The sequence below is a fragment of the Oncorhynchus masou genome, chromosome 28, assembly GCF_036934945.1.
Source record: "Oncorhynchus masou masou isolate Uvic2021 chromosome 28, UVic_Omas_1.1, whole genome shotgun sequence".
In the NCBI taxonomy this organism is placed as follows: domain Eukaryota; kingdom Metazoa; phylum Chordata; class Actinopteri; order Salmoniformes; family Salmonidae; genus Oncorhynchus; species Oncorhynchus masou.
The window spans coordinates 61532989-61559845 of record NC_088239.1 but is presented as its reverse complement, the minus strand read 5'-3'; the positions used below and the strand labels follow the sequence as shown (position 1 = coordinate 61559845).

Below are 26857 nucleotides of genomic sequence, written 5' to 3'. Positions count from 1 at the left end.
GTAGAGCATGAAAGATACACAAATGCTAGGAGCCCCAGCTCCCTGTGTCCTACTGGGACACTCAGATATGTTCCCTCATCCCTGGGGTGGACCTAGAAACCTGCTCAGACGTCTTTGTGTTTGTGTGTGAGAGAAAGGCATGTCCCTGTGTTTTGTGGACAGGTTGTGTGAGGAGACCGCTCCCTCATGATTTACTCACACCAGCCCTGGTAACCACTGCTGCTTTGTCCTTAAAAGAGGGAACATGTATGAGTGTATCTCTACTTAATCTATTTTTGCTATGTCAATACTTGCTCACTCATTTCCAACCAATAAATAACTGTTGAGGTTAATTTAATTAAATTCATAGGAAACGTGACCCCCTGACCTTTATGTACCAGAGAGATTCCATTGACTGAGAACACCTTAACACTTTGCCAAATCATCATTCAAACTTTATTGACAGTTTGTGTTAAGAAAGCAGCTCCACAATCAGCCATGTACAAACGTAGAAACAGAAATTGAAGGCCACACACTGGAACTGATTGACAACAGACTGGAAACAGAGACTCCAGTTTAAAACTGACCTGGCAAAAGAGAGACAGAGGGAGATGGAAAGGTCCTTCACAGAAGGATAGCATTCAGGCGCTCTGGCAGCTGCACAATTACACTGCAAAGCTCTCCGTCATCAATTTGGAGAACATACAATTCGTTTTTTGAAAGATGCAATTTACTTTATTAATTATTTCTGCACTTTCTGCTCTGTTGTCTTATTCGTGCTGAAAACAGATGTTGGGAACAGGGGCATCCAAACTTTAGCAGGCTGCTGTGTGACCATTGCTGTGATGCAGGCTCTCTCTTGACACGTAGAAAAGTCCCACGTAGTTGATTTACGAGCTAATCTACTCTGCTCGCTTCACATCTACTGCCATTCAAAATATACTGTAGATACGCTCACCCAGTTAAGTATCAAAGTAGATCAAATAAAATCAGACAGAGGAATATGAATGCTAAACAGTTCCAGGCAAAAGACGCTGCCTGCTGATTGGCCGAGGGCCTGTCGCTGGAGGCTGTCGTCATAGAGAGGCAGACATGGTGAAGCTACACCCTTTTCCCAATCAGCTGCTATAAAGCTACGCCGCTTCAGGAAGTGTTGGGCTGGAAGGGCTTAGGGGCAGCCAGCATGGCACGTACTTTGGCCATCAGATCCTGAGAAGGAGAAAGGGAGAGAGAGGGGTAGAAAGAAGGGAAGAGGGGTAGAGAGAAGGGGAGAGAAAGGGGTAGAAAGAAGGGAAGAGAAAGGGGTAGAAAGAAGGGAAGAGGGGTAGAGAGAAGGGGAGAGAAAGGGGTAGAAAGAAGGGAAGAGGGGTAGAGAGAAGGGGAGAGAAAGGGGTAGAAAGAAGGGAAGATAAAGGGGTAGAAAGAAGGGAAGAGAGGGGTAGAGAGAAGGGAAGAGAGAGGGGTAGAGAGAAGGGAAGAGAGAGGGGTAGAGAGAAGGGAAGAGAGAGGGGTAGAGAGAAGGGAAGAGAGAGGGGTAGAGAGAAGGGAAGAGACAGGGGTAGAGAGAAGGGAAGAGAGATGGGTAGAAAGAAGGGAAGAGAGATGGGTAGAAAGAAGGGAAGAGAGAGGGGTAGAAAGAAGGGAAGAGAGAGGGGTAGAAAGAAGGGAAGAGAGAGGGGTAGAAAGAAGGGAAGAGGGGTAGAGAGAAGGGAAGAGAAAGGGGTAAAAAGAAGGGTAGAAATAAGGGAAGAGAAGGGTAGAGAGAAGGGAAGAGAGGGGTAGAAAGACGGGAAGAGAGAAGGGAAGAGAGAAGGGTAGAGAGAAGGGTAGAGAGAAGGGAAGAGAGGGGAAGAGAGAAGGGAAGAGAGAGGGGTAGAGAGAGGGGTAGAAAGAAGGGTAGAGAGAAGGGAAGATAGAGGGGTAGAAAAAAGGGAAGAGAGAGGGGTAGAAAGAAGGGAAGAGAGAGGGGTAGAAAGAAGGGAAGAGAGAGGGGTAGAAAGAAGGGAAGAGAGAGGGGTAGAAAGAAGAGAAGAGAGAGGGGTAGAAAGAAGGGTAGAGAGAAGGGAAGATAGAGGGGTAGAAAAAAGGGAAGAGAGAGGGGTAGAAAGAAGGGAAGAGAGAGGGGTAGCAAGAAGGGAAGACAGAGGGGTAGAAAGAAGAGAAGAGAGAGGGGTAGCAAGAAGGGAAGAGAGAGGGGTAGAAAGAAGGGAAGAGAGATGGGTAGAAAGAAGGGAAGAGAGATGGGTAGAAAGAAGGGAATAGAGATGGGTAGAAAGAAGAGAAGAGGGGTAGAGAGAAGGGAAGAGGGGTAGAGAGAAGGGAAGAGAGAGGGGTAGAGAGAAGGGAAGAGAAATGGGTAGAAAGAAGGGAAGAGAGAGGGGTAGAGAGAAGGGAAGAGAGATGGGTAGAAAGAAGGGAAGAGGGGTAGAGAGAAGGGAAGAGAGATGGGTAGAAATAAGGGAAGAGGGGTAGAGAGAAGGGAAGAGAGATGGGTAGAAAGAAGGGAAGAGGGGTAGAAAGAAGGGAAGAGGGGTAGAGAGAAGGGAAGAGAGAGGGGTAGAAAGAATGGAAGAGGGGTAGAAAGAAGGGAAGAGGGGTAGAGAGAAGGGAAGAGAGAGGGGTAGAAAGAAGGGAAGAGGGGTAGAGAGAAGGGAAGAGAGGGGTAGAGAGAAGGGAAGAGAGAGGGGTAGAGAGAAGGGAAGAGAGGGGTAGAGAGAAGGGAAGGGAAAGGGGTAGAAAGAAGGGAAGAGAAAGGGGTAGAAAGAAGGGAAGAGGGGTAGAAAGAAGGGAAGAGGGGTAGAGAGAAGGGAAGAGAGAGGGGTAGAAAGAAGGGAAGAGAGAGGGGTAGAAAGAAGGGAAGAGAGAGGGGTAGAAAGAAGGGAAGAGGGGTAGAGAGAAGGGAAGAGGGGTAGAGAGAAGGAAGAGAGAGGGGTAGAAAGAAGGGAAGAGAGAGGGGTAGAAAGAAGGGAAGAGGGGTAGAAAGAAGGGAAGAGGGGTAGAAAGAAGGGAAGAGAGAAGGGAAGAGGGGTAGAGAGAAGGGAAGAGAGGGGTAGAGAGAAGGGAAGAGAGAGGGGTAGAGAGAAGGGAAGAGAGGGGAAGAGAGAAGGGTAGAGAGAAGGGAAGAGAGGGGAAGAGAGAAGGGTAGAGAGAAGGGTAGAGAGAAGGGGAGATGGGGGTAGAGAGAAGGGAAGAGAGAAGGGAAGAGAGAAGGGGTAGAAAGAAGGGAAGAGAGAAGGGGTAGAAAGAAGGGAAGAGAAAGGGGTAGAAAGAAGGGAAGAGAGAGGGGTAGAAAGAAGGGAAGAGGGGTAGAGAGAAGGGAAGAGAGAGGGGTAGAAAGAAGGGAAGAGAGAGGGGTAGAAAGAAGGGAAGAGAGAGGGGTAGAAAGAAGGGAAGAGAAAGGGGTAGAGAAAAGGGAAGAGAAAGGGGTAGAGAGAAGGGAAGAGAAAGGGGTAGAAAGTAGGGTAGAAAGAAGGGAAGAGAGGAGGGTAGAAAGAAGGGAAGAGAGAAGGGTAGAGAGAAGGGAAGAGAGAAGGGTAGAGAGAAGGGAAGAGAGGGGAAGAGAGAAGGGTAGAGAGAAGGGAAGAGAGGGGAAGAGAGAAGGGTAGAGAGAAGGGAAGAGAGGGGAAGAGAGGAGGGAAGAGAGAAGGGAAGAGAAAGGGGTAGAAAGAAGGGAAGAGAGAGGGGTAGAAAGAAGGGAAGAGGGGTAGAGAGAAGGGAAGAGAAAGGGGTAGAAAGAAGGGTAGAGAAAGGGGTAGAAAGAAGGGTAGAAAGAAGGGAAGAGAGAAGGGTAGAGAGAAGGGAAGAGAGAAGGGTAGAGAGAAGGGAAGAGAGGGGAAGAGAGAAGGGTAGAGAGAAGGGAAGAGAGGGGAAGAGAGAAGGGTAGAGAGAAGGGAAGATGGGGGTAGAGAGAAGGGAAGAGAGAAGGGAAGAGAGAAGGGGTATAAAGAAGGGAAGAGAGAAGGGGTAGAAAGAAGGGGTAGAAAGAAGGGAAGAGAAAGGGGTAGAAAGAAGGGAAGAGAGAGGTAGAGAGAAGGGAAGAGAGAGGTAGAGAGAAGGGAAGAGAGAGGTAGAGAGAAGGGAAGAGAGAGGTAGAGAGAAGGGAAGGGAAGAGAGAGGTAGAGAGAAGGGTAGAAAGAAGGGTAGAGAGAAGGGAAGAGGGGTAGAAAGAAGGGTAGAGAAAGGGGTAGAAAGAAGAGAAGAGAGAAGGGTAGAAAGAAGGGAAGAGAAAGGGGTAGAGAGAAGGGAATAGAGATGGGTAGAAAGAAGGGAAGAGGGGTAGAAAGAAGGGAAGAAAGAAGGGAAGAGGGGTAGAAAGAAGGGAAGAGTGGTAGAAAGAAGGGAAGAGAAAGGGGTAGAGAGAAGGGAAGAGAAAGGGGTAGAAAGTAGGGTAGAAAGAAGGGAAGAGAGGAGGGTAGAAAGAAGGGAAGAGAGAAGGGTAGAGAGAAGGGAAGAGAGAAGGGTAGAGAGAAGGGAAGAGAGGGGAAGAGAGAAGGGTAGAGAGAAGGGAAGAGAGGGGTAGAGAGAAGGGAAGAGGGGGGAAGAGAGAAGGGAAGAGGGGGAAGAGAGAAGGGAAGAGAGAGGGGTAGAAAGAAGGGTAGAGAGAAGGGAAGAGAGGGGAAGAGAAGGGTAGAGAGAAGGGAAGAGAGGGGAAGAGAAGGGTAGAGAGAAGGGAAGAGAGGGGAAGAGAGGAGGGAAGAGAGGGGAAGAGAGGAGGGAAGAGAGGGGAAGAGAGAAGGGTAGAGAGAAGGGAAGAGAGAAGGGTAGAGAGAAGGGTAGAGAGGGGAAGAGAGAAGGGTAGAGAGAAGGGAAGAGGGATAGTGAGAAGGGAAGAGAGAAGGGAAGAGAGAAGGGGTAGAAAGAAGGGAAGAGAGAAGGGGTAGAAAGAAGGGAAGAGAGAAGGGGTAGAAAGAAGGGAAGAGAGAAGGGAAGAAAGGAGGGAAGAGAGAGGTAGAGAGAAGGGAATAGAGAGGGGTAGAAAGAAGGGAAGAGAAAGGGGTAGATAGAAGGGAAGAGAGAAGGGAAGAGAAAGGGGTAGAAAGAAGGGAAGAGAGAGGGGTAGAAAGAAGGGAAGAGAAAGGGGTAGATAGAAGGGAAGAGAGAAGGGAAGAGAAAGGGGTAGAAAGAAGGGAAGAGAGAGGGGTAGAAAGAAGGGAAGAGGGGTAGAGAGAAGGGAAGAGAAAGGGGTAGAAAGAAGGGAAGAGAGAAGGGTAGAGAGAAGGGAAGAGAGAAGGGTAGAGAGAAGGGAAGAGAGGGGAAGAGAGAAGGGTAGAGAGAAGGGAAGAGAGGGGAAGAGAGGGGAAGAGAGAAGGGTAGAGAGAAGGGAAGATGGGGGTAGAGAGAAGGGAAGAGAGAAGGGAAGAGAGAAGGGAAGAGAGAAGGGGTAGAAAGAAGGGAAGAGAGAAGGGGTAGAAAGAAGGGGTAGAAAGAAGGGAAGAGAGAAGGGGTAGAAAGAAGGGAAGAGAAAGGGGTAGAAAGAAGGGAAGAGAGAGGTAGAGAGAAGGGAATAGAGAGGAAGAGAGAGAAGGGAAGAGAGAGGTAGAGAGAAGGGAAGGGAAGAGAGAGGTAGAGAGAAGGGAAGGGAAGGGAGAGGTAGAGAGAAGGGTAGAAAGAAGGGTAGAGAGAAGGGAAGAGGGGTAGAAAGAAGGGTAGAGAAAGGGGTAGAAAGAAGGGAAGAGAAGGGAAGGAAAGGGGTAGAAAGAAGAGAAGAGAGAGGGGTAAAAAGAAGGGTAGAGAGAAGGGAAGAGAAAGGGGTAGAAAGAAGAGAAGAGAGAAGGGTAGAGAGAAGGATAGAAAGAAGGGTAGAGAGAAGGGAAGAGAGAGGGGTAGAAAGAAGAGAAGAGAGAAGGGGTAGAAAGAAGGGAAGAGAGAAGGGAAGAAAGGAGGGAAGAGAGGTAGAGAGAAGGGAATAGAGAGGAAGAGAGAGGTAGAGAGAAGGGAAGAGAGAGGGGTAGAAAGAAGAGAAGAGAGAGGGGTAAAAAGAAGGGTAGAGAGAAGGGAAGAGAAAGGGGTAGAAAGAAGAGAAGAGAGAAGGGTAGAGAGAAGGATAGAAAGAAGGGTAGAAAGAAGGGAATAGAGGGGTAGAGAGAAGGGAAGAGAGGGGAAGAGAGAAGGGTAGAGAGAAGGGTAGAGAGGGGAAGAGAGAGGGGTAGAGAGAAGGGAAGAGAGGGGTAGAGAGAAGGGAAGAGAGAAGGGAAGAGAGAAGGGGTAGAAAGAAGGGAAGAGAAGGGTAGAGAGAAGGGAAGAGAGGGGAAGAGAAGGGTAGAGAGAAGGGAAGAGAGGGGAAGAGAGGAGGGAAGAGAGGGGAAGAGAGAAGGGTAGAGAGAAGGGAAGAGAGAAGGGAAGAGAGAAGGGTAGAGAGAAGGGAAGAGAGAAGGGTAGAGAGAAGGGTAGAGAGGGGAAGAGAGAAGGGTAGAGAGAAGGGAAGAGGGATAGTGAGAAGGGAAGAGAGAAGGGAAGAGAGAAGGGGTAGAAAGAAGGGAAGAGAGAAGGGGTAGAAAGAAGGGAAGAGAAAGGGGTAGAAAGAAGGGAAGAGAGAAGGGAAGAAAGGAGGGAAGAGAGAGGTAGAGAGAAGGGAATAGAGAGGGGTAGAAAGAAGGGAAGAGAAAGGGGTAGATAGAAGGGAAGAGAGAAGGGAAGAGAAAGGGGTAGAAAGAAGGGAAGAGAGAGGGGTAGAAAGAAGGGAAGAGAAAGGGGTAGATAGAAGGGAAGAGAGAAGGGAAGAGAAGGGGTAGAAAGAAGGGAAGAGAGAGGGGTAGAAAGAAGGGAAGAGGGGTAGAGAGAAGGGAAGAGAAAGGGGTAGAAAGAAGGGAAGAGAGAAGGGTAGAGAGAAGGGAAGAGAGAAGGGTAGAGAGAAGGGAAGAGAGAAGGGAAGAGAGAAGGGAAGAGAGAAGGGGTAGAAAGAAGGGAAGAGAGAAGGGTAGAGAGAAGGGAAGAGAGAAGGGTAGAGAGAAGGGAAGAGAGGGGAAGAGAGAAGGGTAGAGAGAAGGAAGAGAGGGGAAGAGAGGGGAAGAGAGAAGGGTAGAGAGAAGGGAAGATGGGGGTAGAGAGAAGGGAAGAGAGAAGGGAAGAGAGAAGGGAAGAGAGAAGGGGTAGAAAGAAGGGAAGAGAGAAGGGGTAGAAAGAAGGGGTAGAAAGAAGGGAAGAGAGAAGGGGTAGAAAGAAGGGAAGAGAAAGGGGTAGAAAGAAGGGAAGAGAGAGGTAGAGAGAAGGGAATAGAGAGGAAGAGAGAGAAGGGAAGAGAGAGGTAGAGAGAAGGGAAGGGAAGAGAGAGGTAGAGAGAAGGGAAGGGAAGGGAGAGGTAGAGAGAAGGGTAGAAAGAAGGGTAGAGAGAAGGGAAGAGGGGTAGAAAGAAGGGTAGAGAAAGGGGTAGAAAGAAGGGAAGAGAGAAGGGAAGGAAAGGGGTAGAAAGAAGAGAAGAGAGAGGGGTAAAAAGAAGGGTAGAGAGAAGGGAAGAGAAAGGGGTAGAAAGAAGAGAAGAGAGAAGGGTAGAGAGAAGGATAGAAAGAAGGGTAGAGAGAAGGGAAGAGAGAGGGGTAGAAAGAAGAGAAGAGAGAAGGGGTAGAAAGAAGGGAAGAGAGAAGGGAAGAAAGGAGGGAAGAGAGGTAGAGAGAAGGGAATAGAGAGGAAGAGAGAGGTAGAGAGAAGGGAAGAGAGAGGGGTAGAAAGAAGAGAAGAGAGAGGGGTAAAAAGAAGGGTAGAGAGAAGGGAAGAGAAAGGGGTAGAAAGAAGAGAAGAGAGAAGGGTAGAGAGAAGGATAGAAAGAAGGGTAGAGAGAAGGGAAGAGGGGTAGAAAGAAGGGAATAGAGGGGTAGAGAGAAGGGAAGAGAGGGGAAGAGAGAAGGGTAGAGAGAAGGGTAGAGAGGGGAAGAGAGAGGGGTAGAGAGAAGGGAAGAGAGGGGTAGAGAGAAGGGAAGAGAGAAGGGAAGAGAGAAGGGGTAGAAAGAAGGGAAGAGAAGGGTAGAGAGAAGGGAAGAGAGGGGAAGAGAAGGGTAGAGAGAAGGGAAGAGAGGGGAAGAGAGGAGGGAAGAGAGGGGAAGAGAGAAGGGTAGAGAGAAGGGAAGAGAGAAGGGTAGAGAGAAGGGTAGAGAGGGGAAGAGAGAAGGGTAGAGAGAAGGGAAGAGGGATAGTGAGAAGGGAAGAGAGAAGGGAAGAGAGAAGGGGTAGAAAGAAGGGAAGAGAGAAGGGGTAGAAAGAAGGGAAGAGAAAGGGGTAGAAAGAAGGGAAGAGAGAAGGGAAGAAAGGAGGGAAGAGAGAGGTAGAGAGAAGGGAATAGAGAGGGGTAGAAAGAAGGGAAGAGAAAGGGGTAGATAGAAGGGAAGAGAGAAGGGAAGAGAAAGGGGTAGAAAGAAGGGAAGAGAGAGGGGTAGAAAGAAGGGAAGAGAAAGGGGTAGATAGAAGGGAAGAGAGAAGGGAAGAGAAAGGGGTAGAAAGAAGGGAAGAGAGAGGGGTAGAAAGAAGGGAAGAGGGGTAGAGAGAAGGGAAGAGAAAGGGGTAGAAAGAAGGGAAGAGAGAAGGGTAGAGAGAAGGGAAGAGAGAAGGGTAGAGAGAAGGGAAGAGAGAAGGGTAGAGAGAAGGGAAGAGAGGGGAAGAGAGGGGAAGAGAGAAGGGTAGAGAGAAGGGAAGAGAGAAGGGAAGAGAGAAGGGAAGAGAGAAGGGGTAGAAAGAAGGGAAGAGAGAAGGGGTAGAAAGAAGGGGTAGAAAGAAGGGGTAGAAAGAAGGGGTAGAAAGAAGGGGTAGAAAGAAGGGAAGAGAGAAGGGGTAGAAAGAAGGGAAGAGAAAGGGGTAGAAAGAAGGGAAGAGAGAGGTAGAGAGAAGGGAATAGAGAGGAAGAGAGAGAAGGGAAGAGAGAGGTAGAGAGAAGGGAAGGGAAGAGAGAGGTAGAGAGAAGGGAAGGGAAGAGAGAGGTAGAGAGAAGGGTAGAAAGAAGGGTAGAGAGAAGGGAAGAGGGGTAGAAAGAAGGGTAGAGAAAGGGGTAGAAAGAAGGGAAGAGAGAAGGGAAGGAAAGGGGTAGAAAGAAGAGAAGAGAGAGGGGTAAAAAGAAGGGTAGAGAGAAGGGAAGAGAAAGGGGTAGAAAGAAGTGAAGAGAGAAGGGTAGAGAGAAGGATAGAAAGAAGGGTAGAGAGAAGGGAAGAGAGAGGGGTAGAAAGAAGAGAAGAGAGAAGGGGTAGAAAGAAGGGAAGAGATAAGGGAAGAAAGGAGGGAAGAGAGGTAGAGAGAAGGGAATAGAGAGGAAGAGAGAGGTAGAGAGAAGGGAAGAGAGAGGGGTAGAAAGAAGAGAAGAGAGAGGGGTAAAAAGAAGGGTAGAGAGAAGGGAAGAGAAAGGGGTAGAAAGAAGAGAAGAGAGAAGGGTAGAGAGAAGGATAGAAAGAAGGGTAGAGAGAAGGGAAGAGGGGTAGAAAGAAGGGAATAGAGGGGTAGAGAGAAGGGAAGAGAGGGGCAGAGAGAAGGGAAGAGAGGGGAAGAGAGAAGGGTAGAGAGAAGGGTAGAGAGGGGAAGAGAGAGGGGTAGAGAGAAGGGAAGAGAGGGGTAGAGAGAAGGGAAGAGAGAAGGGAAGAGAGAAGGGGTAGAAAGAAGGGAAGAGAGAAGGGGTAGAAAGAAGGGAAGAGAGAAGGGGTAGAAAGAAGGGAAGAGAAAGGGGTAGAAAGAAGGGAAGAGAGAAAGGTAGAGAAAGGGGTAGAAAGAAGGGAAGAGAGAAGGGAAGAAAGGAGGGAAGAGAGAGGTAGAGAGAAGGGAATAGAGAGGAAGAGAGAGGTAGAGAGAAGGGAAGAGAGAGGTAGAGAGAAGGGAAGAGAGAGGTAGAGAGAAGGGAAGAGAGAGGTAGAGAGAAGGGTAGAAAGAAGGGTAGAGAAAGGGGTAGAAAGAAGGGAAGAGAGAAGGGAAGAGAAAGGGGTAGAAAGAAGAGGAGAGAAGGGTAAAGAAAGGGGTAGAAAGAAGGGGTAGAAAGAAGGGTAGAGAAAGGGGTAGAAAGAAGGGAAGAGAGAGGGGTAAAAAGAAGGGTAGAGAGAAGGGAAGAGAAAGGGGTAGAAAGAAGAGAGAAGGGTAGAGAGAAGTGTAGAGAGAAGGGTAGAGAGAAGGGTAGAGAGAAGGGTAGAGAGAAGGGTAGAGAGAAGGGTAGAGAAGGGTAGAGAGAAGGGAAGAGGGGTAGAAAGAAGGGAATAGAGGGGTAGAGAGAAGGGAAGAGAGGGGCAGAGAGAAGGGAAGAGAGAAGGGAAGAGGGGGAGATAGAGATGAGAGGAAAGATGGAAACCGACACAGAGGGAGAAAGAGGACAGTGAGTGAGTGTGCCATATAAAATACAAATAATGAGGAAAAATGGCATGGTTAAGAAACCTACAGTCCTATATTCTGTCTACTCTCTCAGAGAGCCTCTCCACCATCACAATTCAACACAAATACAAATCTTCCTCCCTCCCTGGGCTATCTTTCAACCAGGACAGCTTAATATATTCCTGGCTATTTATGACAGTAGGCTATAGGACAGCTATAGGACACCTCCCTGCAATAGAAGGCCATCAGATCCACTCCTAGTTAGGTAAGCAGTCCCAATCTGAACACAGTCCAACCTGGAGATTATACACCAAGTCGGAGACATTAAAGCCGCTGAATAAGCCGCTCGTCATACAAGTTTCTCCTCGCTCAGGTCTGACGTGGGGAGTTATTGCATATCACTACTCTTCCTTCTCCTCTCCCGCTGTTCTCTTCCTTCTCCTCCGTCATGAGTGAGCAAGCAAGAGCACACACACACGCACAGAGAACAAAGGCGAATACGCATGCACACACAAACACAGAGACCAACAGAGAGACACACTGAGGGATAAATGTGAGTGAAAGCAGTGGTGATCAGGGTCCTGGAAGAGAGTACAGCCTGACCACAGTGACCTCCACGCGGCCGTAAAAACAGCAGGAAGGAGGAGCAGGATCACCACAGCAAATTGAGGCAAAAGGTATAACAAGATGGCGGTATGGATAATGGAGTTCATGTCAGTAGATGATGTGAGACTGGGGCTTTAAACAAGGCTGGTACTGAAGCCTCTACAGATGCTGCTTTATTCAGGTGAGAAATTGATGAAAAGAGGGGGAGGGGGGTGTTTTAACTACTATATGTGTGAGTGTGATTGAGAAAGCAGGAAAGTGTCAAAGACAGAAGTATGACTCAGAGAGTGTGTGTGAGGGAACGTGTAAAGGTGGAGAGTGAGCGTGACATGTACTGTACTTGAGCGTGACAGAAAATGCTTCTAACGTCCAAACAAATTCATTCTAAATATTTGTAAGCATTGTCATACTCCCCCACTCCCCAAGCCATAAGACTGCTAAATAGTTAACCAATAGCTACCCAGAATAACTGCCCTGACCCTTTTTGCACCAACTCTTTTGATTCACATAAGCTGCTGCTACTGTTTATCATCTATCCCTGTGGCCTAGTCACTTTATCCCTACCTATATGTACATATCTACCTACTCGTACCACGGCATATCGACTCGGGTCTGGTACTCCGTGTATAGAGCCAAGTTATCGTTACTCATTGTGTATTTAGTATTGTGTTATTATTTTTCTATTATTTCTCTATTTTCTTTCTCTCTGCATTGTTGGGAAGGACCCGTAAGTAAGCATTTCACTGTTAGTTTACACCTGTTGTTTACAAAACATGTGGCAAGCGGAACCGGAGTGCCAAGTCGAGGAAAACAAGGCTTCTCAACAGTTTTTACCCCCCAAGCCATAAGACTCCTGAACAGGTAATCAAATGGCTACCCGGACTATTTGCATTGTGTGCCCCCCCCCAACCCCTATTTTTACGCTGCTGCTACTCTGTTTATCATATATGCATATTCACTTGCACTATACATTCATGTACATACTACCTCAATTGGGCCGACCAACCAGTGCTCCTACACATTGGCTAACCGGGCTATCTGCATTGTGTCCCACCCATCACCCGCCAACCCCAACGCTACTGCTACTCTCTGTTCAACATATATTCATAGTCACTTTAACCATACAGTGGGGCAAAAAAGTATTTTGTCAGCCACCAATTGTGCAAGTTCTCCCACTTAAAAAAATGAGAGAGGCCTGTAATTTTCATCATCGGTACACTTCAACTATGACAGACAAAATGAGATTTTTTTCTCTCCAGAAAATCACATTGTAGGATTATTAATTAATTTATTTGCAAATTATGGTGGAAAATAAGTATTTGATCATCTACAAACAAACAAGATTTCTGGCTCTCACAGACCTGCAACTTCTTCTTTAAGAGGCTCCTCTGTCCTCCTACCTCCTACCTGTATTAATGGCACCTATTTGAACTTGTTATCAGTATAAAAGACACCTGTCCACAACCTCAAACAGTCACACTCCAAACTCCACTATGGCCAAGACCAAAGAGCTGTCAAAGGACACTGAAGACTGAATCTGCAATAGGTAAGCAGCTTGGTTTGAAGAAATCAACTGTGGGAGCAATTATTAGGAAATGGAAGACATACAAGACGACCACTGATAATCTCCCTCGATCTGGGGTTCCACGCAAGATCTCGTACCGTGGGGTCAAAATGATCACAAGAACGGTGAGCAAAAATCCCAGAACCACACGGGAGGACCTAGTGAATGACCTGCAGAGAGCTGGGACCAAAGTAACAAAGCCTACCATCAGTAATACACTACGCCGCCAGGGACTCAAATCCTGCAGTGCCTGATGTGTTTCCCTGCTTAAGCCAGTATATGTCCAGGCCCGTCTGAAGTTTGCTAGAGAGCATTTGGATGATCCAGAAGAAGATTGGGAGAATGTCATATGGTCAGATGAAACCAAAATAGAACGTTTTGGTAAAAACTCAACTTGTCATGTTTGTAGGACAATGAATGCTGAGTTGCATCCAAAGAACACCATACCTACTGTGAAGCATGGGGGTGGAAACATCATGCTTTGGGCTGTTTTTCTGCAAAGGGACCAGGACGACTGATCCGTATAAAGGAAAGAATGAATGGGGCCATGTATCGTGAGATTTTGAGTGAAAACCTCCTTCCATCAGTAAGGGCATTGAAGATGAAACGTGGCTGGGTCTTTCAGCATGACATTGATCCCAAACACACCGCCCGGGCAACGACGGAGTGGCTTCGTAAGAAGCATTTCAAGGTCCTGGAGTGGCCTATAGCCAGTCTCCAGATCTCAACCCCATAGAAAGTCTGTGTTGCCTAACAACAGCCCCAAAACATCACTGCTCTAGAGGAGATCTGCATGGAGGAATACCAGCAACAGTGTGTGAAAACCTTGTGAAGACTTACAGAAAACGTTTGACCTCTGTCATTGCCAACACAGGGTATATAACAAAGTATTGAGATAAACTTTTGTTATTGACCAAATACTTATTTTCCACCATCATTTGCAAATAAATTCATTAAAAATCCTACAATTTGATTTTCTGGATTTTTTTTCTAATTTTGTCTGTCATAGTTGAAGTGTACTACCTATGATGAAAATTACAGGCCTCTCATCTTTTTAAGTGGGAGAACTTGCACAATTGGTGGCTGACTAAATACTTTTTTGCCCCACTGTATCTACATGTACATACTACCTCAATCAACCTGACGACCTGGTGTCTGTATGTATCCTCACTACTTTTATAGCATCGCTACTGTATATAGTCTTTTTACTGTTTTATTTCTTTAGCTACCTATTGTTCACCTAATACTTTTTGCACTATTGGTTAGAGCCTGTAAGTAAGCATTTCACTGTTGTATTCGGCGCACGTGATTTGATTTCATTTATTTATAAAAGCAGGGAGAATGAATGAACACGCTCCATAAGCAGAATGAGTGAGAGAGAAGAGGAATGTTCATCATGAGCCTGGGGATGAGTGAGAGAGAGGAGGAATGTTCATCATGAGCCTGGGGATGAGTGAGAGAGAAGAGGAATGTTCATCATGAGACTGGGGATGAGTGAGTGAGTGGAGGAAAGTCCATCATGAGCCTGGGGATGAGTGAGAGAGAAGAGGAAAGTCCATCATGAGCCTGGGGATGAGTGAGTGAGAGAAGGAAAGTCCATCATGAGCCTGGGGATGAGTGAGAGAGAGGAGGAATGTTCATCATGAGCCTGGGGATGAGTGAGAGAGAAGAGGAATGTTCATCATGAGCCTGGGGATGAGTGAGAGAGAGGAGGAAAGTTCATCATGAGCCTGGGGATGAGTGAGAGAGAGGAGGAATGTTCATCATGAGCCTGGGGATGAGTGAGAGAGAGGAGGAAAGTTCACCATGAGCCTGGGGATGAGTGAGAGAGAGGAGGAAAGTTCACCATGAGCCTGGGGATGAGTGAGAGAGAGGAGGAAAGTTCATCATGAGCCTGGGGATGAGTGAGAGAGAAGAGGAATGTTCATCATGAGCCTGGGGATGAGTGAGAGAGAAGAGGAATGTTCATCATGAGCCTGGGGATGAGTGAGAGAGAGGAGGATTGTTCATCATGAGCCTGGGGATGAGTGAGAGAGAGGAGGAATGTTCATCATGAGACTGGGGATGAGTGAGAGAGAGGAGGAATGTTCATCATGAGACTGGGGATGAGTGAGAGAGAGGAGGAAAGTTCATCATGAGCCTGGGGATGAGTGAGAGAGAGGAGGAATGTTCATCATGAGCCTGGGGATGAGTGAGAGAGAGGAGGAATGTTCATCATGAGCCTGGGGATGAGTGAGAGAGAGGAGGAAAGTTCATCATGAGACTGGGGATGAGTGAGAGAGAGGAGGAAAGTTCATCATGAGCCTGGGGATGAGTGAGAGAGAAGAGGAATGTTCATCATGAGACTGGGGATGAGTGAGAGAGAGGAGGAAAGTTCATCATGAGCCTGGGGATGAGTGAGCGAGAGGAGGAAAGTTCATCATGAGCCTGGGGATGAGTGAGAGAGAGGAGGAATGTTCATCATGAGCCTGGGGATGAGTGAGCGAGAGGAGGAAAGTTCATCATGAGCCTGGGGATGAGTGAGCGAGAGGAGGAAAGTTCATCATGAGCCTGGGGATGAGTGAGCGAGAGGAGGAAAGTTCATCATGAGAATGGGGATGAGAGTGAGAGAGGGGGAAAGGAGAGCAGTAGGAGAGAAGGCAGACGAGGCAGTCTCCTCTAATTCTGTCTGTCCATCTCTACAGGTCTGTATGTTAGTCTCCTCTAATTCTGTCTGTCTGTCCATCTCTACAGGTCTGTATGTTAGTCTCCTCTAATTCTGTCGGTCTGTATGTTAGTCTCCTCTAATTCTGTCTGTCTGTCCATCTCTACAGGTCTGTATGTTAGTCTCCTCTAATTCTGTCTGTCTGTCCATCTCTACAGGTCTGTATGTTAGTCTCCTCTAATTCTGTCTGTATGTTTAGTCTCCTCTAATTCTGTCTGTCTGTCCATCTCTACAGGTCTGTATGTTAGACTCCTCTAATTCTGTTTGTCTGTCCATCTCTGTCAGTCAGTCCGTAACTATTAGTGTTCGTCTGTTGGTCGGTCTGACGGTCGGCCTGTCTTCTCTACCAGTCTCCCTGTGCGTGATGCTCCAACAAAACCCTCTTTGCAGCTCAAACTCCTGACTGCAGACCAGAATAATACCCTGCCAGTGAAGGAACAGGGAACGGTCCGTGCCCTCTCCCTCTCTCCCCTAAAAACACAACCCAACCCCCAGCCATTCATCATCTGTCAGCCAGCCCCCGTAATGATGGAAAAACAAAGCTCAAAACTCGGGCCAAAATGCTAATTCTAATGAAAAAAGTGCATTAGATTTCTCTGAGTGCATCATCATGAACCAAATCTCTACGCTGATGGGGATGGCTTTAAAGTTCATTAAGTGGCCAGGGACTATATACTGTATGTCTGAATCAGAACATCTGCATAGCGGGGTAATGGTCGATTCATTCAGAGATGGCTGGGTGTATACCTTGGATCTTCCTCATGGGTTGAGTGTCAAATGGCACCCTATTTTGTAGAAAGTACAATACTTTTGACCAGGAACCATAGACATTTGTGACACACTCATGGCCTGTACAGAGCAGGGCTGGGTGAAGGATTCAATCACTCTCTCTCATGCCCTCCTTTCCCCCTTCCTCACCTCTTTCCCTGACCCCCTCTTTCCCTAAACCACACTCTATTCATATGACCTAAGCCAATCTCTCATTCTCCCTTTTCTGAAACCCCCCCATTCCCACCTTCTCTTTCTACAACCTACCCCATTCTCTCTCCCTACGGCTTGATCTTTGACGGTGGGCTGGTTTCCATACTACACAGGCCTCTCTGCCTCAGCCCAAGTCTGCTCCAGTTAAGTCTGTCCTCTTCTCTCTCTGACCCCCTATGAAGGTGCTCATCCTGGGCCAACTGGCTGGCTTCATGAAGGTGTCTGGTTGATGGGGCTCTTTATCAGACTCAGGACAGATACAGAACATCAAATGGAGAGAGGACAGGGGCTTGAACTTCTAAAGGTGCCCTGTTAAGGTATGGCTTTGTGACATACGCCAAGAAAGACATTGGAGTAATTGGAGAATGAATGCTATCAAAGCCTGAAAGTAAGACATCAAATAAACCATAGAGCGGAAAGATTACATAGGAATTTACAACAGGTGTGAGGTAGATAAAAGATGCCGCCTGAGGAAGCAGCGGTTTTAACATTAAGTTGAAACGCATTGGGTGTTCACCCCCAGCTGTGATTTAAGCTTTTAAGTTATTTCAAACGTATGGTTTTAAAACTCCAATCTCTCTCTCTAATGGTCTACTTTACATTATGGCTTCCCTCATAGATCTCATATAACAACCTCCCTATTCCTCACTCATAGCCCTGTTGGTGAACAGGCAGTGTGATCCTACCCTAGACGAGAACCTCTCTCTCTCCAACCCAACAGCTTACCAGAGCAGTGACTAGTAGAGGGGGTGATTGCGTAATATGTTAAAGTCAGGACTTTCGGGGAAGAGATGATCCTCTTTTTCTCTCTTCTGGAGATGAAAGCCTCTGTAATGTAAACTAGCTCTCCTCAGCTGTCAGCTGCTGCTGCGCACATAAAGTCACAAGAGAGATGAGAGAGCCAGAAACACCAGGACAGGGAGATAAACACAACAAATAAAACGCCTATGTGCACATTACTGAACACAGAGGAGGAATGTTAACTGTAAAATCTGACCTGAGTTCAGAGATCAGCTGCTCTGAGCCCACAGAGATCGGAGATAGAAGTGATGTAATCTGTGCTGGGATCAGTGTACTGAAATCGCTGAGCTGTGTGTTCTGTAGAATGCTGCTGCCACAAGGGCCGACTATCCTTGGAACCACAGTCCCTGTGTACATCCCAGCTAACAATGAGCTGATTCAGAACTGCTGTGCTTTGTGCACATGTCATAATGAGAGATAAGGAGTACCTGTACAACACCCTACTGTAATGTGCTTTATGGAATACATGCTAGGACATCTGGGCCTGTATTCACAAAGCGTCTCAGAATAGGAATGCTGATCTAGGATCAGTTCTACCTTTAAGATCCTAATGAATATCAAATCAAATTTATTTATATAGCCCTTCTTACATCAGCTGATATCTCAAAGTGCTGTACAGAAACCCAGCCTAAAACCCCAAACAGCAAGCAATGCAGGTGTAGAAGCACGGTGGCTAGGAAAAACACCCTAGAAAGGACAAAACCTAGGAAGAAACCTAGAGAGGAACCAGGCTATGAGGGGTGGCCAGTCCTTTTCTGGCTGTGCCAGGTGGAGATTATAACAGAACATGGTCAAGATGTTCAAATGTTCATAAATGACCAGCATGGTCAAATAATGATCACAGTAGTTGTCGAGGGTGCAGCAAGTCAGCACCTCAGGAGTAAATGTCAGTTGGTTTTTCATAGCCGATCATTAAGAGTATCTCTACCGCTCCTGCTGTCTCAAGAGTTGAAAACAGCAGGTCTGGGACAGTTAGCATATAAGATTATATGGACAGGGGAGTCCTCATCCTAGATCAGAACTCATACTCTGTCATGCTTTGTGAATATGGGCCCATGTTAATATACATACAGTGCATTCAGAAAGTATTCAGACCCCTTAACTTTTCCCACATTTTGTTAGGTTACAGCCTTATTCTAAAACTGATTAAATCGTTTTTCCCTTCATCAATCTACACACAATTCCCCATAATGACAAAGAACCCCCCCCTGAAATATCACATTAACATAAGTATTCAGACCCTTTACTCAGTACTTTGCTGAAGCACCTTTGACAGCATCGAGTCTTCTTGGGTATGACATTACAAGCTTGGCACACCTGTATTTGGGGAGTTTCTCCCATTCTTCTCTGAAGATCATCTCAAGTTCTGTCAGATTGGATGGAGAGCATTGCCACACAGCTATTTCTAGGTCTCTTCAGTGATGTTCGATCGGGTTCAAGTCTGGGCTTTAGGTGGGCCACTCAATGACATTGAGACTTGTCTTGGCTGTGTGCTTCGGGTCATTGTCCTGTTGGAAGGTGAACCTTCATCAAGGATCTCTCTGTACTTTGCTCCGTTCATCTTTGCCTCAATCCTGACGAGTCACCTAGTCCCTGCCACTGACAAACATCCCCAGAGCATGATGCTGGCACCACCATGCTTCACTGTGGTGCCAGGGATGGTGCCAGGTTTCCTCCAGATGTGACACTTGATATTCAGGCCAAAGAGTTCAATCCTGGTTTCATCAGACCAGAGAATCTTTCTGATTGTCTGAGAGTCTTTAGGTGCCTTTTGGAAAACTCCAAGCTGGCTGTCATGGGCCTTTTACTGAGGAGTGGCTTCTGTCTGGCACCTCTACCATAAAGGCCTGATTGGTGGACTGACGCAGAGATGGTTTTCCTTCTGGAAGGTTCTCCCAGAACATGGTCAAGATGTTCAAATTCCAGAGGAACTCTGGAGCTCTGTCAGAGTAACCATCGGGTTCTTGGTCATCTCCCTGCTCCAAGGCCCTTCTCCCACGATTGCTCAGTTTGGCCGTGCAGCCAGCTCTAGAAAGAGTCTTGAAGGTTCCAAACTTCTTCCATTTAAGAATGATGTAGGCCATTGTGATCTTGGGGACCTTCAATGCTGCAGACATTTTTTGATACCCTTCCCCAGATCTGTGCCTCGACACAATCCTGTCTCGGAGCTCTACAGACAATCATGGCCTCATGGCTTGGGTTTTGCTCTGACATGCACTGTCAACTGTGGGACCTTATATAGACAGGTGTGTTCCTTTCCAAATCATGTCCAATCAATACTTAAGTAAATAAGGTATTTCTTTGTTTTATTTTTAATACGTTGGCTAATGTTTCTACAAACCTGTTTTAGCTTTGTCATTATGGGGTATTGTGTGTAGATTGCTGAGGATTACATTTTTAAAAAATACATTTTTAGATTAAGGCTGTAACATAACAAAATGTGGATAAAGTCAAGGGGTCTTAATACTTTTCGAAGGCACTGTACAGTGAGACAGCGAAGAAGAGGTACCTGAGTGATTTTGGACTGCATGGAGGAGACATTGGCTGAGGGAACTTGGTTATCTTTCTCCTGCGAGCCATCCCTAAAGAGAGAGGGAGAGAGCGAGAGAGAGACACGGGTAGACAGACAGACAGACGAGGAGGCAGGGGGAAGAGACAGACAGGGAGAGAGGGGGGAAACAGACAGAGGGAGAGAGGGGGAAACAGACGGAGGGAGAGAGGGGGAAACAGACAGAGGGAGAGAGGGGGGAGACAGACAGAGGGAGAGAGGGGGGAGACAGACAGAGGGAGAGATGGGGTGGGGGGAGAGAAAAAGAGTTAGAAGGGTTAAAAGAGAGGGAGAAAGATTAGGGAGATAGAGAGAAAAGAGAGCGAGAATAAAGTGAGAGGGAGTTCAGTGGCTGGGAGGGATGGAGACAGGGCCTCATTAACACGTGTCACCTGTGGGTAGAGTTTGGCAATGGTGAATAAGATGTCTATTTCACCAGCCATGTTGGCAGGTGGTCAGGGCTCCGCAGTGAGAGCATTTCACTTGCATTTGTGTTTTTCTATGTTTTATGTAAAACGTTTTCAGTGTAAATGTAAATGAATAAAATCAGATAAAAAGTATGTAGACAAGATAATGGACCTAGGGCTGACCCCATTTATTCAACTGGTTGATAGGCTGTTGGTCGGCCAAGATTTATTTTGTCGAAAAGTAGCAAATATATACCGTACCAGCCAAAAGTTTGGACACCAACTCATTCCATGGTTTTTCATAATTTTTTTACATTGTAAAACAATAGTGAAGTGATCAACATTCTGGAATAACACATATGGAATCATGTAGTAAGCAAAAAAGTAAAAAAAAAAAACTCGGCATTCTCAGCTTCATGAGGTAGTCACCTGGAATGCATTTCAATTAACAGGTGTGCCTTGTGAAAAGTCAATCTGTGGAATTTCTTTCCTTCGTAATGTGTTTGAGCCAATCAGTTGTGGTTGTGAAAAGGTAGGGGTGGTATACAGAAGATAGCCCTATTTGGTAAAACACTAAGTCCATAATATGGCAAAAACAGCTCAAATAAGCAAAGAGAAATGACAGACCATCATTACTTTAAGACATGAAGGCCAGTCAATCCAGAAAATGTCAAGAACTTTCAAAGTTTCTTCAAGTGCAGTCGCAAAAACCATCAAGCGCTATGATGAAACTGGCTCTTATGAGGAACAACACAGGAAAAGAAGACCCTGAGTTACCTCTGCTGCAGAGGACAAGTTCACTATAGTTAACTGCACCTCAGATTTCAGACCAAATAAATTTACATTTTTACATTTAAGTCATTTAGCAGACGCTCTTATCCAGAGCGACTTACAAATTGGTGAATTCACCTTACATTTACATTTACATTTAAGTCATTTAGCAGACGCTCTTATCCAGAGCGACTTACAAATTGGTGAATTCACCTTCTGACATCCAGTGGAACAGCCACTTTACAATAGTGCATCTAAATCATTAAGGGGGGGGTGAGAAGGATTACTTATCCTATCCTAGGTATTCCTTGAAGAGGTGGGGTTTCAGGTGTCTCCGGAAGGTGGTGATTGACTCCGCTGTCCTGGCGTCGTGAGGGAGTTTGTTCCACCATTGGGGGGCCAGAGCAGCGAACAGTTTTGACTGGGCTGAGCGGGAACTGTACTTCCTCAGTGGTAGGGAGGCGAGCAGGCCAGAGGTGGATGAACGCAGTGCCCTTGCTTGGGTGTAGGGCCTGATCAGAGCCTGGAGGTACTGCGGTGCCGTTCCCCTCACAGCTCCGTAGGCAAGCACCATGGTCTTGTAGCGGATGCGAGCTTCAACTGGAAGCCAGTGGAGAGAGCGGAGGAGCGGGGTGACGTGAGAGAACTTGGGAAGGTTGAACACCAGACGGGCTGCGGCGTTCTGGATGAGTTGTAGGGGTTTAATGGCACAGGCAGGGAGCCCAGCCAACAGGGAGTTGCAGTAATCCAGACGGGAGATGACAAGTGCCTGGATTAGGACCTGCGCCGCTTCCTGTGTGAGGCAGGGTCATACTCTGCGGATGTTGTAGAGCATGAACCTACAGGAACGGGCCACCGCCATGATGTTGGTTGAGAACGACAGGGTGTTGTCCAGGATCACGCCAAGGTTCTTAGCGCTCTGGGAGGAGGACACAATGGAGTTGTCAACCGTGATGGCGAGATCATGGAACGGGCAGTCCTTCCCCGGGAGGAAGAGCAGCTCCGTCTTGCCGAGGTTCAGCTTGAGGTGGTGATCCGTCATCCACACTGATATGTCTGCCAGACATGCAGAGATGCGATTCGCCACCTGGTCATCAGAAGGGGGAAAGGAGAAGATTAATTGTGTGTCGTCTGCATAGCAATGATAGGAGAGACCATGTGAGGTTATGACAGAGCCAAGTGACTTGGTGTATAGCGAGAATAGGAGAGGGCCTAGAACAGAGCCCTGGGGGACACCAGTGGTGAGAGCGCGTGGCGAGGAGACAGATTCTCGCCACACCACCTGGTAGGAGCGACCTGTCAGGTAGGACGCAATCCAAGCGTGGGCCGCGCCGGAGATGCCCAACTCGGAGAGGGTGGAGAGGAGGATCTGATGGTTCACAGTATCGAAGGCAGCCGATAGGTCTAGAAGGATGAGAGCAGAGGAGAGAGAGTTAGCTTTAGCAGTGCGGAGCGCCTCCGTGATACAGAGAAGAGCAGTCTCAGTTGAATGACTAGTCTTGAAACCTGACTGATTTGGATCAAGAAGGTCATTCTGAGAGAGATAGCGGGAGAGCTGTCCAAGGACGGCACGTTCAAGAGTTTTGTAAAGAAAAGAAAGAAGGGATACTGGTCTGTAGTTGTTGACATCGGAGGGATCGAGTGTAGGTTTTTTCAGAAGGGGTGCAACTCTCGCTCTCTTGAAGACGGAAGGGACGTAGCCAGCGGTCAGGGATGAGTTGATGAGCGAGGTGAGGTAAGGGAGAAGGTCTCCGGAAATGGTCTGGAGAAGAGAGGAGGGGATAGGGTCAAGCGGGCAGGTTGTTGGGCGGCCGGCCGTCACAAGAAGCGAGATTTCATCTGGAGAGAGAGGGGAGAAAGAGGTCAGAGCACAGGGTAGGGCAGTGTGAGCAGAACCAGCGGTGTCGTTTGACTTAGCAAACGAGGATCGGATGTCGTCGACCTTCTTTTCAAAATGGTTGACGAAGTCATCTGCAGAGAGGGAGGAGGGGGAGGATTCAGGAGGGAGGAGAAGGTGGCAAAGAGCTTCCTAGGGTTAGAGGCAGATGCTTGGAATTTAGAGTGGTAGAAAGTGGCTTTAGCAGCAGAGACAGAGGAGGAAAATGTAGAGAGGAGGGAGTGAAAGGATGCCAGGTCCGCAGGGAGGCGAGTTTTCCTCCATTTCCGCTCGGCTGCCCGGAGCTCTGTTCTGTGAGCTCGCAGTGAGTCATCGAGCCACGGAGCGGGAGGGGAGGACCGAGCCGGCCTGGAGGATAGGGGACATAGAGAGTCAAAGGATGCAGAAAGGGAAGAGAGGAGGGTTGAGGAGGCAGAATCAGGAGATAGGTTGGAGAAGGTATGAGCAGAGGGAAGAGATGAAAGGATGGAAGAGGAGAGAGTAGCGGGGGAGAGAGAGCGAAGGTTGGGACGGCGCGATACCATCCGAGTAGGGGCAGTGTGGGAAGTGTTGGATGAGAGCGAGAGGGAAAAGGATACAAGGTAGTGGTCGGAGACTTGGAGGGGAGTTGCAATGAGGTTAGTGGAAAAACAGCATCTAGTAAAGATGAGGTCGAGCGTATTGCCTGCCTTGTGAGTAGGGGGGGAAGGTGAGAGGGTGAGGTCAAAAGAGGAGAGGAGTGGAAAGAAGGAGGCAGAGAGGAATGAGTCAAAGGTAGACGTGGGGAGGTTAAAGTCGCCCAGGACTGTGAGAGGTGAGCCGTCCTCAGGAAATGCTTCACAGAGTTCAAGTAAAATACACATCTCAACATCAACTGTTCAGAGAAGACTGTGTGAATCAGGCCTTCATGGTTGAATTTCTGCGAATAAACCACAACTAAAGGACACAAATAAAATGAAGAGACTTGCTTGGGTCAAGAAACATCAGCAATGGGCATTAGACTGGTGGAAATCTAGTCCAAATTTGAGATTTTTGGATCCAACTGCTGTGTCTTTGTGAGAAGCAGAGTAGGTACACAGATTATATCCGCATGTGTGGTTCCCACCATGAGGCACGGATGAGGTGGTGTGATGGTGTGATGGTGCTTTGCTGTTGACACGGTCTGTGATTTATTTAGAATTCAAGGCACACTTACCCAGCATGGCTACCACAGAATTCTGCAGCAATATGCCATCCCATCTGGTTTGCGGGACTATCATTTGTTTTTCAACAGGACAATGACCCAACACACCTCCAGGCTGTGTAAGGGCTATTTGACCAAGAGGGAGATGGAGTGCTGCATCAGATGACCTGGTCTCCACAATCACCTGACCTCAACCCAATTGAAATGGTTTGGGATGAGTCGGACCACAGAGTGAAGGAAAAGCAGCCAACAAGTGCTCAGCATATGTGGGAACTCCTTCAAGACTGTTGGAAAAGCATTCCTCATGAAGCTGGTTGAGAGAATGCCAAGAGTGTGCAAAGCTGTCATCAAGGCAAAGTGTGTCTACTTTGAAAAATCTGAAATATAAAATATATTATATTAAATAAATATATTAATTATATATGATTTGTTTACCACTTTTTTTGGTTACAACATGATTCCATTTGTGTTATTTCACAGTTTTGATGTCTTCACTACTATTCTACAATGTAGAAAATAGTAAAAATAAAGGAAAACCCTTGAATGAGTCAGTGTGTCCAGACTTTTGACTGGTACTGTATGTATATTGCATATTAATTGAATATTGCCAAATGCTTCAGCAAAAAATATTGAGCCCATTTAATGCAACCCTTGCAGTTAATAGACTACAAAGCTGCATACAACTGACCTAAATGTTTGGAAATGATAAGTTTACCTTTTCATCCATAGACTTGAAACACATCAAGTGTAACTGGACTGTTTATCTCACATCTGAAGGCTGGGAGGAATTTACGACATACCTCAGATTGCTAATATATATTTTGGAGTAATAATTGCATAACCAACGCTGTCTCGTAGTACTAGGCCCGTGCAAATAGGTCACGTTCATGTGATGCATACATGTGTCACGTAAAGAGAGCAAGGGTTGAGGGAATGTTTCCCCTAAACAAATGAGGGATTTCAGTAACAGAACTTTTCAGTCAGAAATGGCTATAATTATGTTGCAGATTCAGGAACACAACGCGATAGACACTTTGATGTTCTGTGGTGGTGCCGTTGCAGGGAGGAGAGAGACACAATGGGTGCTAGTCAGTCACTTGCTGTCTTTTATTTTTTTTAAACACAGCACAACAAGTCTGATCCTGGAATTTGCACAATCAAATCGATAGCTGGTTGGACTCCCACTAGTCATTTGTGTGTCTTAATATACACTATATACAAAAGTATGTGGACAATGTGTTCTCTGGAGCTCGCCACCATTGGACTCTGGGGCAGTGGAAACACGTTTTCTGGAGTGATGAATCCCCTTTCACCATCTGGCAGTCCGACGGACGAATCTGGGTTTGGCAGATGCCAGGAGAACGCTACCTGCCCCAATGCATAGTGTCAACTGTAAAGTTTGGTGGAGGAGGAATAATGGTCTGGGGTTGTTTTTCATGGTTTAGGCTAGGCCCCTTAGTTCCAGTGAAATCTCAATGCTACAGCATACAATGACATTCTAGACGATTCTGTGCTTCCAGGCTATTATAGCAGCAAAGGCGGGACCAACTCCATATTAATGTCCATGACTTTGGAATGAGGTATTAGATGAGCAGATGTCCACATACATTTGGTCACGTCGTGTAGTTGATTTAATTAAAACACATCGGATGTGTCAATATATGGAAAAATACACGTTTCAAAATGTAGACCGATCGGAACAGACGACCTATGGTCGATCAATTTAAAAAAAAGTTGGGGACAGCCCTAATAAACAACCAGGTGAGGTGGAGTGCTTTACCTGGAAAGGCTGGAGGTGGGGCTTGTGGGAGGGGAGGCGCTTGTGGACTTCTTGGCTCTGCCGGGGGATGAGGAGGGGGAACAGGAGGAGCCCTTGTTCTGGAGCTGGCCCCTAGAACTCTTACTCTTCCTCTTCTCATGAGGGGACCTGGAGCACAGGGAGGGAGGGATAGACAGAGAGAGACATGGTGAAACTGCCCAAACCCTTTCAGGAAGTAATGGATTGAGACACAAAACAGACAGTCACTGAGCTGCTGGAGCTCAAACTGCTACATTGAATAGAGAAATGTAGTTATCTCACAGCATTGTCCCACTGTTCCCCCTTTATGACTGTTTCCAAGGTTCCCAGCCCCATCTACCTGGATCTGGGGTGCCTCCTGGGCAGAGCGAGGTTGTTGCCAAGGCGACAGGCGGCAGGGCCGTAGCGCTCCCTCTCCTCACCCCTCCTCTCAGACGAGCGAGCCCTGCTGTCCCCCCTGTTCTTCCTCCCAGGGGACCTGGAGCGAGACCTGCAGACAGTCACAGGGAATGAGAGATGAACACAGAAATGGAAGGAGGGAAGGGAGACAGGGGGGAGAAGAGAAGGGGGGGAGTGAGAGAGAAAGAAAGAGGGAGAGGTGGGAAGAGGGAACACAGATGGAAGGACGGAGAGGAAAACTCAAAGCATGAAATATGCAGTATTTTCCCCAGTGCCTGAGGCCAAACTAGCTTTTCTCTAGTGGTGAAGCACTGAGACCACTGAGGAGAGATGGAGGGTGTGAAATACTCAATCGGAGGGAAATTGCCAATTTTTGACAATCTGCTGCTTTAATCAGCAGCTGGTCTCTGGGGCAAGCCCCAGCCTATTCCCTGGTCACCTAACTGCCCCCAAGCCCTGTACTCTGACCTCAACTGCTCTACCCACCTCTCAGTATTATTACCAATCAGAGTACTGTTCATGGGTGTGCTCATAGTTACTATATTGAGATGGAGAGCAAAGGAAAAAATATTTTGAAACAGTTCTGAGTCTCCACTTATTAAGTAGAGCTTACCACTTTTCACTTGTTTACTCTTCAGAACCCCTTATTGGCCATCGACTGGCGTTAAAAAAAATATATATATAGCGCTCGCGAACGGCCTTGTTTTTCAAACAATACTATATGTTTCTATATCGCAAAGTGAACTTGCAAACAACCTGCTGTCGTATTCACGTAGCTGTTATCATCAACCAGAAACAGGAAACAGAATATGCTGTCATTAGATCCTTTAAAACTTCATTACTCAAAATGAAGGCGCCGAAGCAGAAAACGTTTTCACTGTGACAGAGGCTGTATCTATAGTATATCTATTGTATCTATAGTATAGTGGTTGGTGATACGGATTCAGACACGTCCTTGCACTTTGAAAAGCGAT

The 26857-nt window shown here is 47.1% G+C and overlaps 1 protein-coding gene across 6 annotated transcripts in view; it reads right to left on the bottom strand.

Annotated features, from left to right (window-relative positions):
* Positions 1 to 415: 415 nt before the first annotated feature.
* The window catches only part of LOC135518022 (splicing factor, suppressor of white-apricot homolog), a 149143-nt gene continuing 122701 nt past the window's right edge, over positions 416 to 26857 (bottom strand). For 4 of the 6 annotated variants that reach the window (XM_064942841.1, XM_064942842.1, XM_064942845.1 and 1 more), the window contains exons 15-18: positions 25825 to 25974; positions 25467 to 25613; positions 19411 to 19483; positions 416 to 1188 (exon numbers count right to left, since the gene is read on the bottom strand). In XM_064942841.1, coding sequence (XP_064798913.1) covers positions 1123 to 1188; positions 19411 to 19483; positions 25467 to 25613; positions 25825 to 25974 — 436 coding nt within the window. In that variant the 3' untranslated portion in view covers positions 416 to 1122. Of the gene's footprint in view, positions 1189 to 16826; positions 16968 to 19410; positions 19484 to 24808; positions 25055 to 25466; positions 25614 to 25824; positions 25975 to 26857 lie in introns of those variants that run through there. The other 2 variants (XR_010452104.1, XM_064942843.1) reach the window with 2 other exon arrangements.